Genomic DNA, 17,163 nt, shown 5'->3' on the forward strand with positions numbered 1-17,163 from the left:
TGCCTGGCTAATTTTTGAATTTTTAGTAGAGACGGGGTTTCACCGTGTTGGCCAGACTGCTCTCGAACTCCTGACCTCAAGTGATCCGCCCGTCTCGGCCTCCCAAAGTGCTGGAATTACAGGCATGAGCCACCGTGCCCGGCCTAGTTTCTTTTTTGAGTGTTCATTTAGAAGCAGCTCTTAGTTTCTCACTATTATTTTTTTCTGGAATCTCAGCAGGGATGCTAAAGACATCTCCAGGTAATATTTAGAGAATAAAAACTGTGGTGTTGGCCAGCCATGGTGGCTCATGCCTGTAGTCTCAGCACTTTGGAAGGCCAAGGTGGAAGGACCCCTTCAGCTCAAGAGTTTAAGACCAACATATGCAATGTAGGGAGACTCTGTCTAAAAAAAATTGTGTGGTCTGATTAATTTTTAAAATATAAACTTATTTTTAATAACTTATGTTCAGCATATTATAGAATATTGCACAAATCATGAGTGTACAGCTTGATAAATGTTCACAGTGAATACACCCATGTAACCAGCATCCAGACCAATAAAAAAAACACTGCTAATACTCATGTCCTTTCCTGTCATTATCCCTAACCCCCTCCTCTCCAGGGATAACCACTACCCTGTCCTTTAACACTAGAATAATTTTGCCTGTTTTTGAACTTTATTTAAATGCATTTGTATATACTCTTGTATTTGACCCCTTTTCCTTAATAGTATATGGATAAGCTATATCTGTGTTGTTGAACAATGCAGTTTTTCTTTTCATTGATAGAGTACAGCTGTAGACATTCTTGTATGTGCCATTGGCACATATGATGCATTACCTACGTATGGGATTGCTAGGTTGTAGTGTATGTGTTCATTGCCAAATAATTTTTCCGGTGTGGTGCCAGTATACACTTCCACCAGCAGTTACAGTTTCTTCACATCCCTGCCAATCTTGTTATATAGTCTTTTTAATTTTAGACATTCTGGGTGGAGGGTTTATCTAATTTTTGAAAATTCAGTGAAATATTCCCTGCTCCCCTCTCTTCTGAACTTTAAAAATGTCTGATAGGTAATTCAAACATAGAATTTATACCATTATATTTCTGTTAATAGCTTTCTAACTGACTTAGTCTTTTTACACAGTTTCATGTTTTCAGGCTTAAAATGGTCATTTGAATATAGGTATTCTTTTCAAACATTGTTATGTTCTTTGTTATAAATACTTATTTGAGAGGTATTTCTGAGGCAAATGCTCTTGGTTGGATTTCATTGACTTTACTAATTTTTAAGTTATACTTTATTTAAACTAGCCATTAAAGATGGAAATTTTTATTTTGGCCAAGCTATATATATAATAAATGATAAATGTTTACCGTATACATACATACATACGTACATGTATGTCCTTTAAAAATTGGAATACTGTTATCTGTTAGGTAGGAATATTATGACTATCAAGACTGCTAATTTGTTTAAATAATTTCTAATAAAACACCACATACATCTAATTTCTGTCTCAGCTATGTCCCTAGTGCCTAATTTTTACCTCCTTTCAAGTAGAATAATAATTCTAGATTTTGAAATTTCTTTCAACTGTCAAATATCAAGCTAAGGGATTTATTTTGGGAGAGGATGTTTAAAAACATGTGTGTGTATGTGTATATGTTTATATATGTAATTTTGCCTGGTCTTGGGATATTTAAGCATTTATTTATTAAGCACTTCTGTTTAGTTTGACATAAGATTCTGTATTGTCAAGGAATTACCCTTCAAAATTGATTCATTTAACATTTATGAGTAGTCTTCTAGTATCCTACATTTATTATGACTTTTTATATTTGCTTTTGCAGTAGACCTTTTTTCTTGAAAAAAAGAAAGAAAATAGGGTAAGTTTGTGTTAGTTGGCTTTAAAAGTTGTATTTGTTGACCTGATAGTTTTGCCCTACTTCAGGGGCTTCATAACACCTCCCTGAAATGACTGTTTCTGTGAGGATAGTGAAGATTGATTGATTTCTAATAATTATTATATGATAAATAATTGTTCATATCTTATCCACTCTACCAAACGTTGGGTTGGACGTAATCCCTTCCTTACTACAAAATATACATTGTGTTATCCAGATGCCAGTATTCATGGATGAGGCTTGCTAATATTGTATATACAAAAGCATAATTAAATTATAATAAATAATTAAATTAGAATAATTAATAGTTTTAAAATAAAGGAAACTTTTACGTGAAGCCAAATATGCTAGTCATGTCACTTAGACAAAAGATGATCATAGACTAGTAATTTTAAGGGGTATATGTTTTTACCTTTCATTCTTCTCAGCAACTTATTTTTAACTTAATATAAATAAAAGTTTATATTTTGCTTTACTGTTTTGAAGAAGGAACATTATCCCAAAATCAGATGAAAAATGAAGTGTGTGATGCTTGACAGTCACCACCAGCCAGTCATGAGGGTCCATAAAATAGAGATCTCAGGGAACATCTGTGTTCCAAAAGCCACCTCTGGTGCCTCTGAGGGTTAGATTAGTGGAGGTCATGATCGCTGTTAGAGAATCGAGACACATTACTATAAATCATGTAATTTAAATTTTATTACTTAAGTATCTTGTTATCAACAGAGCTCAACTTCGTAGTAAGCAAAATAGCTTCTTTGGTTTTTGTTGTTGTTGTTGTTGTTTTCCAGAGAGGGGGTCTTAATATGTTGCTCAGGCTGGAGTGCAATGGCTATTCACAGGCACAACCGTAGCCTACAGCCTTGACCTCCTGGGCTCAAGCAATCCTCCCACCTCAGCCTCCCAAGTAACTGAGATTACAGACGTGTGCCGCCATGCCTGGCTCACAAGTAGCTCTTAAAAATTATAAATTAGGTCTGTATCAAATGGGACATATACTGTATTGTGACAAATACTACAGTCTTTTAGAATACTTCCGTAGCCTTTTTTGTTTAAATTAGGCTATTGAGAAAAAATACTTTTTAGTAAGTGTCTTTCTTTGCCAGTGTTTTTAAAGAATCTGCAATGAATAAATAAATAATAGGATACCATATATTGCTTATATTTTGTTCTAATAATTTTTTGTATTAAAAAACCCTCAATTTAACTACAGTTAACAGTTGTTGAATCTTAAGCAGAAGACATACTGGATGATTGTGCTATTTGATCTTTTCTGTATATTTGAAATTTTTGTTAATAAAAAGTTAAAAAATATTTTAATTAAAGATGATAATAAAAAGCTTTAATTGCTTATCTTTATTTACTATCAGTAAGCAATAGACATCTGAGTATCTTCTAGGCGTAACTACTGAGTTCTGTGGTAGATACAGAGGCACATAAGACATTGTTTCTTTCTTCAAGAAGATTGTAATATATATAAGGTGACTGGACTTTTGCATAAGTGATATGTGTTAGCAGAGTGGGTAGTATAGAAAAGTAATAAAAGAAAAATGAAATTAGATTATGATGTATTCTGATGAAAGGCTTTGTACAGTGTAATAGTTTTATTTTAGGAAGTCAGTATGAGGCCTGAGGATTAACAACACAACCTTGTTAACATTGGTTAATTTTAATCACCTGATTGAAACAAAGAGAAAATATTTTTAAGATAGTTGATAACCTCTTCTGACTTATTTAGGACTTATCTTTGACGTAAAACAATGGACTATCTGAGAGAATTTTGTGAGTTTTTTTTTCTTTTCTTTTTTTCTTTTAAGAGATGGGGCCTTACTGTGTTGCCCAGATTGGTCTCAAGCCCCTGGCGTCAAACCATCCTCCTGCCTCATTTTTACAAAGTGTTGGAATTACAAGCATGAGCCACCATGTCCAGCCAGTGTTTTCTTTTTCTTCGTGAACTATAGTGTTACTCTTTACTTGTGGTGAAACTGCAAGAGCTATTTCATGTAGTCCTTTTTTTATATATACTTAGAACACCTTGAGCTGAGCACGGTGGCTCACACCTGTAATCTCAACACTATGGGAGGCTGAGGTGGGAGGATTGCTTGAGTCCAAGAGTTTGAGACCAGCCTGGACAACATAGTGAGACCTCGTCTCTACAAAAAAATTAAAAAATTTGCTGGGCATGGTGGTGTGTGGCTGTGATCCCAGCTACTTGGGAGACTGAGGTGAGAGGATCACTTGAGACCAGGAGGTGGAGGCTGCAGTGAGCCATGATTGTGCCACTGCACTCCAGCCTGGGTAATAGAGTGAAACCCTGTCTCAAAAAAAGAAAAAAAAAAAAACTTGAAAAATAAAACATTTATTTATTTAAAATTTTTTTTTTGAGATGGAATCTCACTGTGCTGCCCAGGCTCCAAAGTGCTGGACACTTTGTAGTACCCAGGCCTCCCAAAGTGCAAAGATTACAGGCGTGAGCTACCGTGCCGGCCATAACACATTTAAATTGGATACATTTATAAAATGTGTTATAGCAGAAGACTTACTAAAATAAGATTGTGCACATGAATGGCAAGATGAGAACTTGAAGTTTTAGGTCATTTGTTTTTAGTTCGAATTAGTGTTATGTAAAACTCTTACCTCCTGGCTGTCCTGTGCCTCGTAATGATCAGGAGTTAAGATTAGGTGTTTATATGAGTGCTATTTAAAGCTGTTACTCAGCCTAAATGACTGATTTCTTTCTTGAAGACATGCATCGTGTTTTGCTTTGGTGTTCCGTATTTTCCCTGTGTTATTTCTGGGGCGACAGAATGATGTCTTGGCTAAAAATATAGTCCTGTGGACTAACTGTGTTTGAAACTTGACTTTTTTTATCTTAGAAAACATTTATCTTCTCCACAACATCCTCATTTGTAAAGTTAATATAATATTTGTCTCGTAGGGTTTCTGTGAGGAATAGAATAATTCCTGAAAAGTACTTAGCACAATGCTTGGCACATATAAATACGCAAATGCTATCTTGTTATTTCTATTATATAAATAGTTGACTTGGGAACCTCTTTATTTGTAAGATTTTCTAGTAGACTAATGCCTGAAACTTTAGCTGTAGAGTGTATTATATTTTCATTTTTTCTCTCTTTCCTTATGACTGTGGTCTGAAAATAACAATGACCAAGGTTTGAGTTCAGGGTCAACATAATAAATGGCAGGAGTGAAATTTCATTTTAGGTTTGTGTGACTCTGGAAACTGGGCTCTTGATCACTGTTATATTCTTATGCTGCATGTTTTTTTCTGTGTGACATGGGAATGGTATTGGGTTTATATCACATCATTTTGTTTAGCTTAGTATATTAATGTTCCTTATCAAGTTGACAGGTTGTTGAATCTCTGTCTTTCAAAGTTGATTCTTGACCATGGGTCTTGAATGTGTGTCATTGATCATATGTATGTGCCATTGATCAGATGTGTGTCAGCGGAAAACTCATCAGTAATAGAAAAATAACAAAATACAAGTCTTGATGTTAGTGGTGTAACGACGTTAGCTAACATTAATTGAATATGTCAGGTATTACAATAAGTTCTTTTTATATTACTGTGTCACTTATTCTTCAGTGGTCCTTTGAGGTATTCATACTATTATTTATTCTTTTTTTTTCTGTTGAGAAAACTTGCCCAAAGGCAGCTGGTCAGTTGAAGGGAAATTGACTCAAAGTCTCCTCTGATCTAATGCCAGTGTCTTGAGTGCTGTATAAATACATCCTCTGTTGTTTTATTGTAGTAAATGCTGCCTTATTCACAAATGCTTGGGGGGACGTTGTGTTTTAATTGAGTTACAGTGCTAAATAATTCCTTTTTGTTGCCACTTTTCAGAGACTTACTCCTCTAATATCCTTAACTCATTTATATACATAAGGAACCCTCATTTTACAAGTTATGTTTGAGAAATTTATTGGATTGGACTTTTTGCAGTGAATCTCTATGAGATGGTTGAGTTGCCAGGCTAACTTATGAAAATAATAATGCTAATGTAGCAAAAATGCAGAACAGAAGAAAATAATTAGAAGAGAAAAAAATGAGAATAAAATAGAAAACTAATGTCTTGGATATTGATAGTTGAGTAGCAGTAGGTTTAATTTGAGGCTTTCAAAGACATAGAAATTCTGAAAGAGTTTCTAAATCTTTCAAGGAATTTTGGGAGGCTAGCATTCTTTGCTAATTTCGTTTCCAGTTTATTTTGCGTTATTACCAAGAACACACATCAGTAATTTAACACATCACCTATCAGTAGAGCTGTTTTTTTATTGATTTGTTAAGAGTGGGTAACTAGATGAGAACTGTTTTTCCTTGGATATCTGAGGAATAATGAAAGGAAGAAGATGGTAAGGAGGATGTGTGCTTTTAGTAGTATAAAATAAGCTGTGAATGATTTCAAAGAGAGGTGGTGGGAGAGCAAGTCCCTGTACTAGTAACCGTTTACATTTACTGCCCCTAACAAGATGGGGGATAGGAAGGTATGAGATAGAATATAGATTATTCATATGTAAAAGATACTACAAATTCATTTTTCTTACAAACAAGTACTCCCTGACTTACAACCTTTCTTTCAAAAAGCATTTCAAGATTTTGTAGTATACTTCACAATTATCATTGTAAGTTACATTTTAAATTTTTAAACATTTTTGAATTCTGTGTCCATAAGAGATTACTACACAGGAAACAACATATTGTACACAATTAATATGTACCTGTGATAGCAGAATTCAAAGGTAAGGTTTTTCCTGTGTTCTTTAGATGAGGACTCTAGGTTTAACACCTTTTAAAATGTTTAGATTTACTATCATAAGGAAACCAACTCTTTGATATCAGAAAAGTATTACAATGGTGCTAAAATTTTTATGGCATAGTTATTTGTAGATTGTGACATTCATATAATTTTATTACTTTTCTATATTTCTTGACTAAAATTACACAATTCTTTTATTTAGGAAGTGGCAGTTTTTGTCTTTGATAAAAAACTGATTGACAAGTATCAAAAATTTGAAAAGGATCAAATCATTGATTCTCTAAAACGAGGAGTCCAACAGTTAACTCGGCTTCGACACCCTCGACTTCTTACTGTCCAGCATCCTTTAGAAGAATCCAGGTAAATTTTTACAAAAACTTACATAGTAGACTTCCTGAACAAATAGTTAAAAATAATTTTTTATTTGAAATCTGTCTGTTTCAAGTATTGTCAGTGAAAAATTCTTATACTCTAAGTGTTGAGTTCTTATGCATTAGTTTTCTCCCTAAAATTTATTTGCATTGTCTATGTATATGTCTCTCTTTGAAATATTAATACTTTCTTTACTTTTGCCATGATTCTGTACTTCAGTGGCTACCCTGTGCTCATGACTACAATAGTCAAAATAGAACATACAAGGGTATAGAATACAGTTCTTGCCTGAAAGTAGCTGTCCTTGCTAATTTGCTAGAATTTCTTGTCTCCTTTTCATTGATACAGTATTTGGAGGCCAATTTTGTGTGTGTGCCAACTACTGTTTCAGACACTTAACCTTCTACTATGCCTAGCATGCCAGTCCATAGCTCTCAGTTACTTTACCATCTATTTTTCTCAAGGGTGAGCTTGGGAAGTGTTAGTGAGAGTGACAAGAAAATGAAATTTATGTAATCGTAACTAGACTCTCAAGCTTGTGGCACTTTTAATACTCCTTTAGATACACTAGCTTTATAAACCTTTTTGACATTACTTATAACCCAAATTTATGCCTTTCTTCCTTCTTTCTCAGCAGACTGTATTCCCCTCTCTTAATTCAGAAAATCTTAATCAGATCATTTGGTATTTGTGTCCTGTGGCCCTGTTGGCCCTTAGGATTTTTAAGGATAGGGGAAGAATGGGAAAGTGGAGGACACAGAACTGGCAGGGTTCCAGGCTGTGTGGGATGAAGGTCCCATCTCCCTTCAATTGTACAGTTTTGCTTTTATCTTTTATTATATATTGAGTTTCTGCAATTCTTACGTTGGAATCCTCAATAACCACTTTCTACCATCTCACCCTTCAAAGGCACAAGATCTTTTTTTTAAACATAAAAGGAAAAATACAAACATTTACTATGTGAAAAACTATGCTAAATGTTTTACATTGTTTAATTCATCTAATTCTCACAATTACACAGAACAGAGGATCAAAGAAACTGTATGGTTTTAAGTGCTGGAGCTAGGATTCATTTTGTCATTCTGATTCCTGAGTCCCTGTTTTTATTTTTTACTGCACCATGCTGCATCTACCCAAAAATATGCTCATGTGTCAGTTGATTGATCGAGACAGAGTCTCACTCTGTTGCCCAAGCTGGATTACAGTAGTGCCATCATAGCTCACTGCAGCCTCGAACTCCTGGACTCAAGTGATCCTCCTGCCTCAGCCTCTCAAGTAGACTACTACAAGTGTGTGCTACCATGCCCAGCTAATTTTTTGATTTTTAATTTAAAAATTTTTTGTTTTGTAGAAGTGGGGTCTTGCTATATTACTCAGGCTGATCTTGAACTCTTGGCCTCAAGTGATCCTCCCTGAGATTACAGGTGTGAGTGACTGTGCCTGGCCTCTTCTTTTTCTTTTTTAATTTTTGGGGTGGGGTTTTGCTGTTGTTTCCCAGGCTTGCCTTGGACTCCAGAGCTTGTGTGATCCTCCTGCCTCAGCCTATCAAGTAGCTGGGACCACAGGTGCATGCTGCTGCACCTGGCTTGCTCATATGTCTCTTGTCATAAAAATATTTTTTATTGCCTTTCTTTTCATGAATAAACCCCGAACACTATAGTTTCTGTCTGTTATGTAATACTACTGTGAATCCTGTATCCCAAAGTAGACTGGTTTTCCCACACTTATCCTACACTTTCCTGACTCTGTATTTGTTGGTGCTGTTTCCTCTGGAGTGTTTTCTTCAGTGTCTCTAGTGTCACCTATTAGAATCCTACCTATCCTTGTTATTTTATGTTGTATTTACATGTCTTATATCTCATAATTACATTTCAAGTCTCTTGAGGGGAAGACTATGAGTTATACTTTTCTGTGTCCCTGCAGCTTTTTGTATGGTGATTTAAATATTATAGAATTAGGAATTTATTGGCAATCATGAAGAGAGACAATTCAAAGATTACTTTAAGATGTCCTAATTGTTAGGTTGTAAAAATTGTAGTAGCATTGATAGAAATAGGGACACTTTAGGGAAGAAAAAGATAACTTCCAGTTTTTAATGAATTAATAATACTGACATGACACTGGAATTACCCATAGGAAATGCACTTCAGAAAGAGTAATTCAGATGACAGTCCAGAGTTGGTGATGTATATGGGGGTGAGTCACTTACAGGCAGTAATTAAAACCTAAAAAAAAGTGAGTTTTTCAAGAGTATGAGTAAAAGGAGCAGAGTACTGAGGAAAGAACCTTGAAATGTAGGGAAAACAAGAGCCAAAGAAAAAGGAGGAATATTGTCGTATGGCAGGAGAATTGGCAGCATGTCATGGAAGCAAAAGGAAGGAAAAAGAACCTGCTAACACTGGGGAATACAGAATAAAAAAGAAAATAAGGACAGAAAAGAATCCATTACATTTGACCAGTGAGAAGTTGTTAGTAACATTCAGTAATTTTAGTAGGATGACAGTTTGGAAGCTAAAAAAAATAGATTCAAAGGGACCTAGCAGAGAAGACACTATGTAAGTCTATAAGACAGTTTTTTTTTTTTTTTAACAGTACAGTTCAACAAAAGCATGCCTTATGGTCCAATGTGTTAATGAGCTACGTGTTGGGAGTACAGAACAAGGCAGCTTCCTTGATGATGGCTGAGCAGGCAGCAGGACAATGTGACCATTTCTCACCTTCAACCTAAGCTCTGTTTTTATTTCTTATATATTAAGCTTCTGCATATGCTCTCATTTGAAAAACAGATTTAAGGCAGAAGAAAAGTTATTCAGGTATTGGAACAGATGAGACATCAATTAAAGGACATAACTGCCATTTAACAGTTACTATGCAGGCCCAGAAGCTTGTTATGTAGCCACATTACTGTACTACTTTGTAGTTCTTCATTGCCAGAGCCTAAAGCCCAAGGCCTAAAGTGTTAGGGCTTGGGTGGCAAATGCTTGGTAATTATAATAGCAATGGTAAGCTTATTGAGCTTACATGCTTTATGTATTTTACATGATTTTCTCATTAGATCTTTATACTAACCCTTCAAGGTGGGTCTATTATCACCATTTTACAAATGGGTGAAGTGAGGTTCAGAACAGTAGTGTCCATTGTTACCAAGACAGCACATAGGGATGCTGGGACTTAAAGTCAGGTATCTGTACTCAAAGCCTGAGCTCTTGATCATTACCCTGTAAGGCCATTGAATGTTAATATCTAACATTTTCTGAGTTTATAAATCTTCTTGTACATGAAAGACTAGTAATTTAAAAAATTTAATAACTGTGACACCTTTCAAAATGACATATAAAATAGATCAAAGCTGTTTTGTGAAGTGGGAACTGGGCTACTGGAGCTAGCTGTGCCTTGTCTCTCTTCCTGACTACTCCTATTCCAGGGTCATCTGTGGGAAATCCAGAAGTTCCTTTGAGCGTATTCTGAAAATTAACAGCCTTAATAAATAAGGATAATACCATAAGTGTAATGTAACAGTATTTTGAATTAGTTTATTGGTTTTCCATAAAGAATATCAATCATTTGAACAAGGTGGTTGAACAAGGTGGTGTTTTATTTTTTCACTTTTTAAGTTTTAAAAAAGACCGCAGTTATCACAACACTTAGTTTAAAAGACCGAGTGATTTATCTAGTATAATTTGTATGCAGAGGCTCCTAACTTTGTTGGTTTAAGTGGATTATGTCTATGCTGAAATTAACAAATGTAAAATAGTTACCTTCTTATTGATAGTTTAATAGGAGCACTAATATTTTATGTATATTTGATTTTGATAATGTGTAATAATATGATAGTAAATAACTTTTTCTTTTTTAAAACAGGGATTGCTTGGCATTTTGTACAGAACCAGTTTTTGCCAGTTTAGCCAATGTTCTTGGTAACTGGGAAAATCTACCTTCCCCTATATCTCCAGACATTAAGGATTATAAACTTTATGATGTAGAAACCAAATATGGTTTGCTTCAGGTATGTATTTTTATTCATCATGTAAAAAAGAGTTGTTTCCTTTAAAATTGGTTTTGGCATTTCAAACTTATTAACCATGTAAAACTATTTTAGGTAAACTTTTGGTTCTTGTTAGTAATTTAGTCATTATTCCTATGTTCTGGAAATTTTTTCTGCAGTTTGTTGTTAGGCTTAAATAATATTTTAAATATATCAAACTGATAACATTGGTAGCCTTTGGGGGGTCACTTATTGGCTAGTGGATGGAGTGGGTTCCTTTTGATTCTTAAACTGAATACATTTTATAAAACATTCAATTGAAATAAAGTATTTGATAAAAATAAAAATTTTATCTTTAAGGAATTTAGTTAGTGATATCAAGAGGTATTGTTAGCCTTTTCTTTTCTTTTTTGAGACGGAGTTTCACTCTTGTTGCCCAGGCTGGAGTGCAATGGCACGGTCTCAGCTCACTGCAACCTCCACCTCCCTGCAACCTCCAGCTCCCTGCAACTTCCACCTCCCAGGTTCAAGCGATTCTCCTGCCTCAGCCTCCCCAGTAGCTGGGATTACAGGCATGCACCACCACGCCTAGCTAATTTTTGTATTATTAATAGAGATGGGGTTTCATCATGTTGGCCAGGCTGGTCTCGAACTCCTGACCTCGTGATCCACCCACCTCGGCCTCCCAAAGTGCTGGGATTACAAGAGTGAGCCACCACGCCTGGCTAGCCTTTTCATATATGCTCATTTTTTCAGATTTTCCTTTCCCTGCTTACCAAAATAATATCCTGACAGCTGACTTTGGTGGCTTATGCCTGTAATCCCAGCACTTTGGGAAGCTGAGGAGGGAGGATCACTTGAGCTCAGGAGTTTGAGACAACCCTGAGCTCAAACATAGCAAGACCTTGTTTCTATTTTAGCTGGGCATGGTGGCATGCACCTGTGGTCCCAGCTACTCAGGAGGCTGAGTCAGGAGGATCGCTTGAGCTTGGGAGGTTGAGGATGCAGTGAGCTATGATAGTGCTACTGCACTCCAGCCTGGGTGACAGAGTGAGAGCCTGTCTTAAAAAAACAACAACAACAACAAAAATAATATCTTCAGCGCCATAGAATAAATTTATATAGTAGATTCTAAGTTCCTTTTGGGCAGATATTATTTTTATTACGTTTTAACAGCTTTATTAAGATATAATTGGCATACAGTAAACTACACATATTCAAAGTATGTGGTTTTATAATTTCGACATACACTTACTTACCTGTGAAACCATCACCACGATCAAGATACTGCATCTATTTGTAACCCCCAAGAGCTTCCTCATACTCCTTGTAATCCCTGTCTCCTTTTCCTTGCAGTTTGTCTGTCCCTTGTCTCAGAAAATCACTGACCTGCTTTCTATCACTATGGGTAGATTTGCATTTTCTAGAATTTTATAAGTGGAATCATATGGTACCTATTCTTTTTCGGTCTGGCTTCTTTTAACCAACATAATTATTTGAGATTCACATGTTGTGTGTATCAATAGTTGATTCTTTTTTTTTTTAATTGCTGAGTAGTTTTATGAATATACCACAGCTAGTCCATTTGCCTGTTCATAATATTTGGGTTGTTTCTAGTTTTTGGCTACTGTGCATAAAGCTGCTATGAACATTCATGTACAAGTTTTTGTATGAACATACACATTCATTTCTCCTGATCAAGTACTTGGGAGAGGAATGGCTAGATCAAATAGTGTGTGTATGATTCACTTTTTAAGAAAATGATACTGTTTTCCATAGTGGTTGTGCCATTTTACATTTCTATCAGCAGCATATAAGAATTTCATTTTTTTCACATCTTTGCCAAAATCTGCTATCTTTGGTCTCTTTGGTATCAGTCATTCTAACAGGTGTGCGGTAGTATCTCATAGTGCTTTTAATTTGTATTTCTCTGATCAATAATGATAGCGAGCATCTTTTCATATGCTTCTTTGCCATCTGAATATCTTTTTAGGTGAAATATCTCTTCAGATACTTTGCCCATTTTTTTGAGGGGTTGTTTTCTTATTGACTTACGTGTGGACACAGTACATAATTTACATAATTTACAAAGATTTTCTCCCAATCTGGCTTATCTTGTCATTCTCTTAGCTGTATTTTTTAAAGAATTGTGGCAAAATACCATCTTAACCATTTTTAAAAATTATTTTTAATTTTTGTGGGTACATAGTAGGTATATATACTTATACATGAGATACTTTGATACAGGCATGCAATGCATAATAATTGCATCATGGAAAATGGGGCATCCATCTCCTCAAGCATTTATCCTCTGTATTGCAATCCATTATACTCCTTTAGCTATTTTTAAATGTACAATTAAATTATTATTGACTTTAGTCACCCTGTTGTGCTAGCAAGTTCTAGGTCTTATTCATTTTTTTCTAACTATTGTTTTTGTACCCATTAACCATCCCTACTTTCCCCCACCTCCCTCAACTGCCCTTCCCAGCCTCTGGTAACCATCCTTCTACTCTCCATCTCCATGAGTTCAATTGTTTTGATTTTTAGCTCCTACAAATAAGGGAGAACATTCAAAGTTTGTCTTTTTGTCCCTGAGTTATTTTGCTTAACATAACGACACCCAGTTCCATCTATGTTGTTGCAAATGACAAGATCTCCTCCTTTTTTATGACTGAATAGTACTCCATTGTGTATATGTACCATATTTTCTGTATCTGTTCATCTGTTGATGGACACTTAGTTTGCCTCTAAATCTTGGTTATTGTGAATAGTGCTGCAACAAACATGGGAGTGCAGATATCTCTTTGCTATACGGATTTCCTTTTTACTTTTGAGAATATACCTAGGAGTGGGATTGCTGGATTGTATGGTAGCTCAAATTTTAGTTTTTTGAAGAACCTCCAAATTGTTCTGTATAGTTCTTGTACTAATTTACATCCCCGCCAACAGTGTACGAGGGTTCTATATTCTCCACATCTTCTCCAGCATTTGTTATTGCCTGTCTTTTGTATGAAGGCATTTTAATTTGGGTGAGATGATATCTCATTGTAGTTTTCATTCGTGTTTCTCTGATGATCATTGATGTTGGGCACCTTTTCTTATGCCTGTTTGCCATTTGTATGTCTTCTTTTTGAGAAATGTCTGTTCAAATCTTTTGCCCATTTTTGATCAGATTATTAGTTTTTTTTTCGATGGAGTTGTTTGAACTTCTTATATATTCTGATTATTAATCCCTTGTCAGATGGGTCATTTGCAAACATTTTCTCCCACTCTGTGGGTTGTCTTTTCACTTTGTTGTTTATTTCATTTGATGTGCGCAAGCCTTTTAACTTGATGTGATCCCATTTGTCCGTTTTTGCTTCGGTTACCTGTACTTGTAGGGCATTACTCAAGAATTCTTTGAGGACAATGTGTATTCTGTAGCCATTGGTTGAAATGTTCTGTAAATATCTATTAGATCCATTTAATCTATGGTGCAGATTAAGTCTGATGTTTCTTTGTTGATTTTCTGTCTGGAAGATTGGTCCAGAATTGCCTTCAAGAGCCTAGGCTTGGACTTGGGCACCTCAAGAACCCACTTGGTGCTCTTCCCTGCTATGGCCAAGCTGGTACCTAAGGTGCAAGACAAAGTTCCCTTTGCTTTTCCTCTGCTTTCTCAAATAAAGGGAGTCTTTCACCATAGCCACCACAGCTGGGAATGTGCTGGGTCACCGCCCTGAAGCCAGCACAGCCCAAGACCCATGGCGTACTATGTGGGTATCACTATTGGTTATTCAGGGCCCAATGGCTCTTTAATCAGCAGGTGATGAATCCTGCCAGGACTGGGTCCTTCCCTTCAAGGCAGCGGGTCCCCTTTGGCCTAGGTGTGTCTAGAAATGTCATCCATGAGCTAGGGTCTAGATTGGGGCCCTTAAGACTGCCTGGTGCTGTATTCTACTGTGGCTGAGCTGTTACCTAAATGCAAGACAAAGTCCTTTTTACACTTCACTCTCTTCTCTTCAGACAGAAGGAAGGAGACCCTTTTGTTGCTGCCAGCTACATTGCCTGGGGTTGGGTGGGGGAGGTGGTGCAAGCACTCCCTTATCTGTCCCAGTTGTTGTCTCCCTAGATCTCCCTAGGACACTTGCCATCCTAGTCAGTTGACTCTAAGCCCAGCCCAGGACTAAGAGTTGCATAGAAATTGCAGTGCTTTACAATTTGGTATGTTTTTGCAGTGGCTGGTACCGGTTTTTCCTTTCCATATTTAGTGCTTTCTTCAGGAGCTCTTGTAAGGCAGGCCTGGTGGTGACAAAATCTCGCAACTTTTGCTTGTCTGTGTAGGATTTTATTTCTCCTTCACTTATGAAGGTTAGTTTGGCTGGATATGAAATTCTGGGTTGAAAATTCTTTTCTTTAAGAATATTGAATATTAGCCCCCACTGTCTTCTGGCTTGTAGGGTTTCTGCAGAGAGATCTGCTGTTAATCTGATCAGCTTTTCTTTGTGGGTAACCCGACCTTTCTCTCTGGCTTAACATTTTTTCCTTCATTTCAACCTTGGTGAATCTGATAATTATGTGTCTTGAGGTTGCTCTTCTCAAGAAGTATCTTTGTGGTGTTCTCTGTATTTCCTGAATTTGAATGTTGGCCTGTCTTGCTAGGTTGGGGAAGTTCTTCTGGATAACATCCTGAAGAGGATTTTCCAACTTGGTTCCATTCTCCTTGTCACCTTCAGGTACACCAGTCAAACGGAGGTTTGGTCTTTTCACATAGTCCCATATTTCTTGGAGGCTTTGTTCATTCCTTTTCATTCATTTTTCTCTAATCTTGTCTTGATGCTTTATTTCATTAAGTTGATCTTCAGTCTCTGATATCCTTTCTTCCGCTTGATCGATTCAGCTATTAATAATTGTGTATGCTTCACGAAGTTCTCATGCTGTGTTTTTCAGCTCCATCAGGTCATTTATGTTCTTCTCTAAACTGGTTATTCTAGTTAGCAATTCCTCTTTTTCAAGGTTCCTAGCTTCCTTGCATTGGGTTAGAACATGCTCCTTTAGCTCGGAGGAGTTTGTTTTTACTTACCTTCTGAAGCCTACTTCTGTCAATTCGTCAAACTTATTCTCTGTCCAGTTTTGTTCCCTCACTGGTAAGGAGTTGTGATCCTTTGGAGGAGAAGAGGCATTCTGGTTTTTGGAATTTTCAGCCTTTTGGCGCTGTTTTTTCCTCATCTTCATGGATTTATCTACCTTTGGTCTTTGACGTTGGTGACCTTCAAATGGGGTTTTTGTGTAGATGTCCTTTTTGTTGATGTTGATGCTTTCTGTTGATTCTTTTCTGTTTGTTAATTTTCCTTCTAACAGTCAGGCCCCTCTGCTGCATGTCTGTTGGAGTTTGCTGGAGGTCCACTCCAGACCCTGTTTGCCTGGGTATCACCAGCAGAGGCTGCAGAACAGCAAAGATTGCTGCCTAATCCTTCCTCTGGAAGCTTTGTCCTAGAGAGGCACCTGCCAGATGCCAGCCAGAGCTCTCCTGTATGAGGTGTCTGTCGACCCCTGCTGGGAGGTGTCTCCCAGTCAGGAGGCACTGGGGTCAGGGACACACTTGATGAGGCAGTCTGTCCCTTAGCAGAGCTCGAGTGCTGTGCTGGGAGATCCGCTGCTCTCTTTATAGCCAGTAGGCAGGAATGTTTAAGTCTCCTGAAGCTGTGCCCACAGCTGCCTCTTCCCTCAAATGCTCTGTCTCAGGGAAATGGGAGTTTTATGTATAAACCCCTGACTGGGGCTGCTGCCTTTCTTTCATAGATGCCCTGCCCAGAGAGGAGGAATCTAGAGAGCCAGTCTGGTTATAGTGGCTTTGCAGCTGCAGTGGGCTCTGCCCAGTGTGAACTTCTAGGCGGCTTTGTTTACACTGTGAGGGGAAAATCACCTACTGAAGCTTCAGTAATGGCAGACGCCTCTCCCCTCACCGAGCTCGAGTGTCCCAGGTTGATTTCAGACTGCTGTGCTGGCAGCAAGAATTTCAAGCCATTGGATCTTAGCTGGCTGGGCTCCTTGGGGGTGGGATCTGCTGAGCAAGACCACTTGGTTCCCTGGCTTCAGCCTCCTTTCCAGGGGAGTGAACGGTTCTATCTCGCTGGAGTTCTAGGCACCACTGGGG

The 17,163-nt window shown here is 37.1% G+C and overlaps 1 protein-coding gene across 11 annotated transcripts in view; it reads left to right on the plus strand.

Annotated features, from left to right (window-relative positions):
* The window catches only part of SCYL2 (SCY1 like pseudokinase 2), a 71,683-nt gene that overhangs the window by 17,446 nt on the left and 37,074 nt on the right, over nucleotides 1–17,163 (plus strand). For 5 of the 11 annotated variants that reach the window (XM_024348017.3, XM_063787006.1, XM_063787005.1 and 2 more), the window contains exons 3-4: nucleotides 6,873–7,030; nucleotides 10,904–11,048. In XM_024348017.3, coding sequence (XP_024203785.1) covers nucleotides 6,873–7,030; nucleotides 10,904–11,048 — 303 coding nt within the window. Of the gene's footprint in view, nucleotides 1–1,835; nucleotides 1,872–6,872; nucleotides 7,031–9,634; nucleotides 9,856–10,903; nucleotides 11,049–17,163 lie in introns of all 11 variants that reach the window. The other 6 variants (XM_063787009.1, XM_063787013.1, XM_063787012.1 and 3 more) reach the window with 3 other exon arrangements.

This window comes from Pan troglodytes, chromosome 10 (genome assembly GCF_028858775.2).
Source record: "Pan troglodytes isolate AG18354 chromosome 10, NHGRI_mPanTro3-v2.0_pri, whole genome shotgun sequence".
Lineage (NCBI taxonomy): Eukaryota > Metazoa > Chordata > Mammalia > Primates > Hominidae > Pan > Pan troglodytes.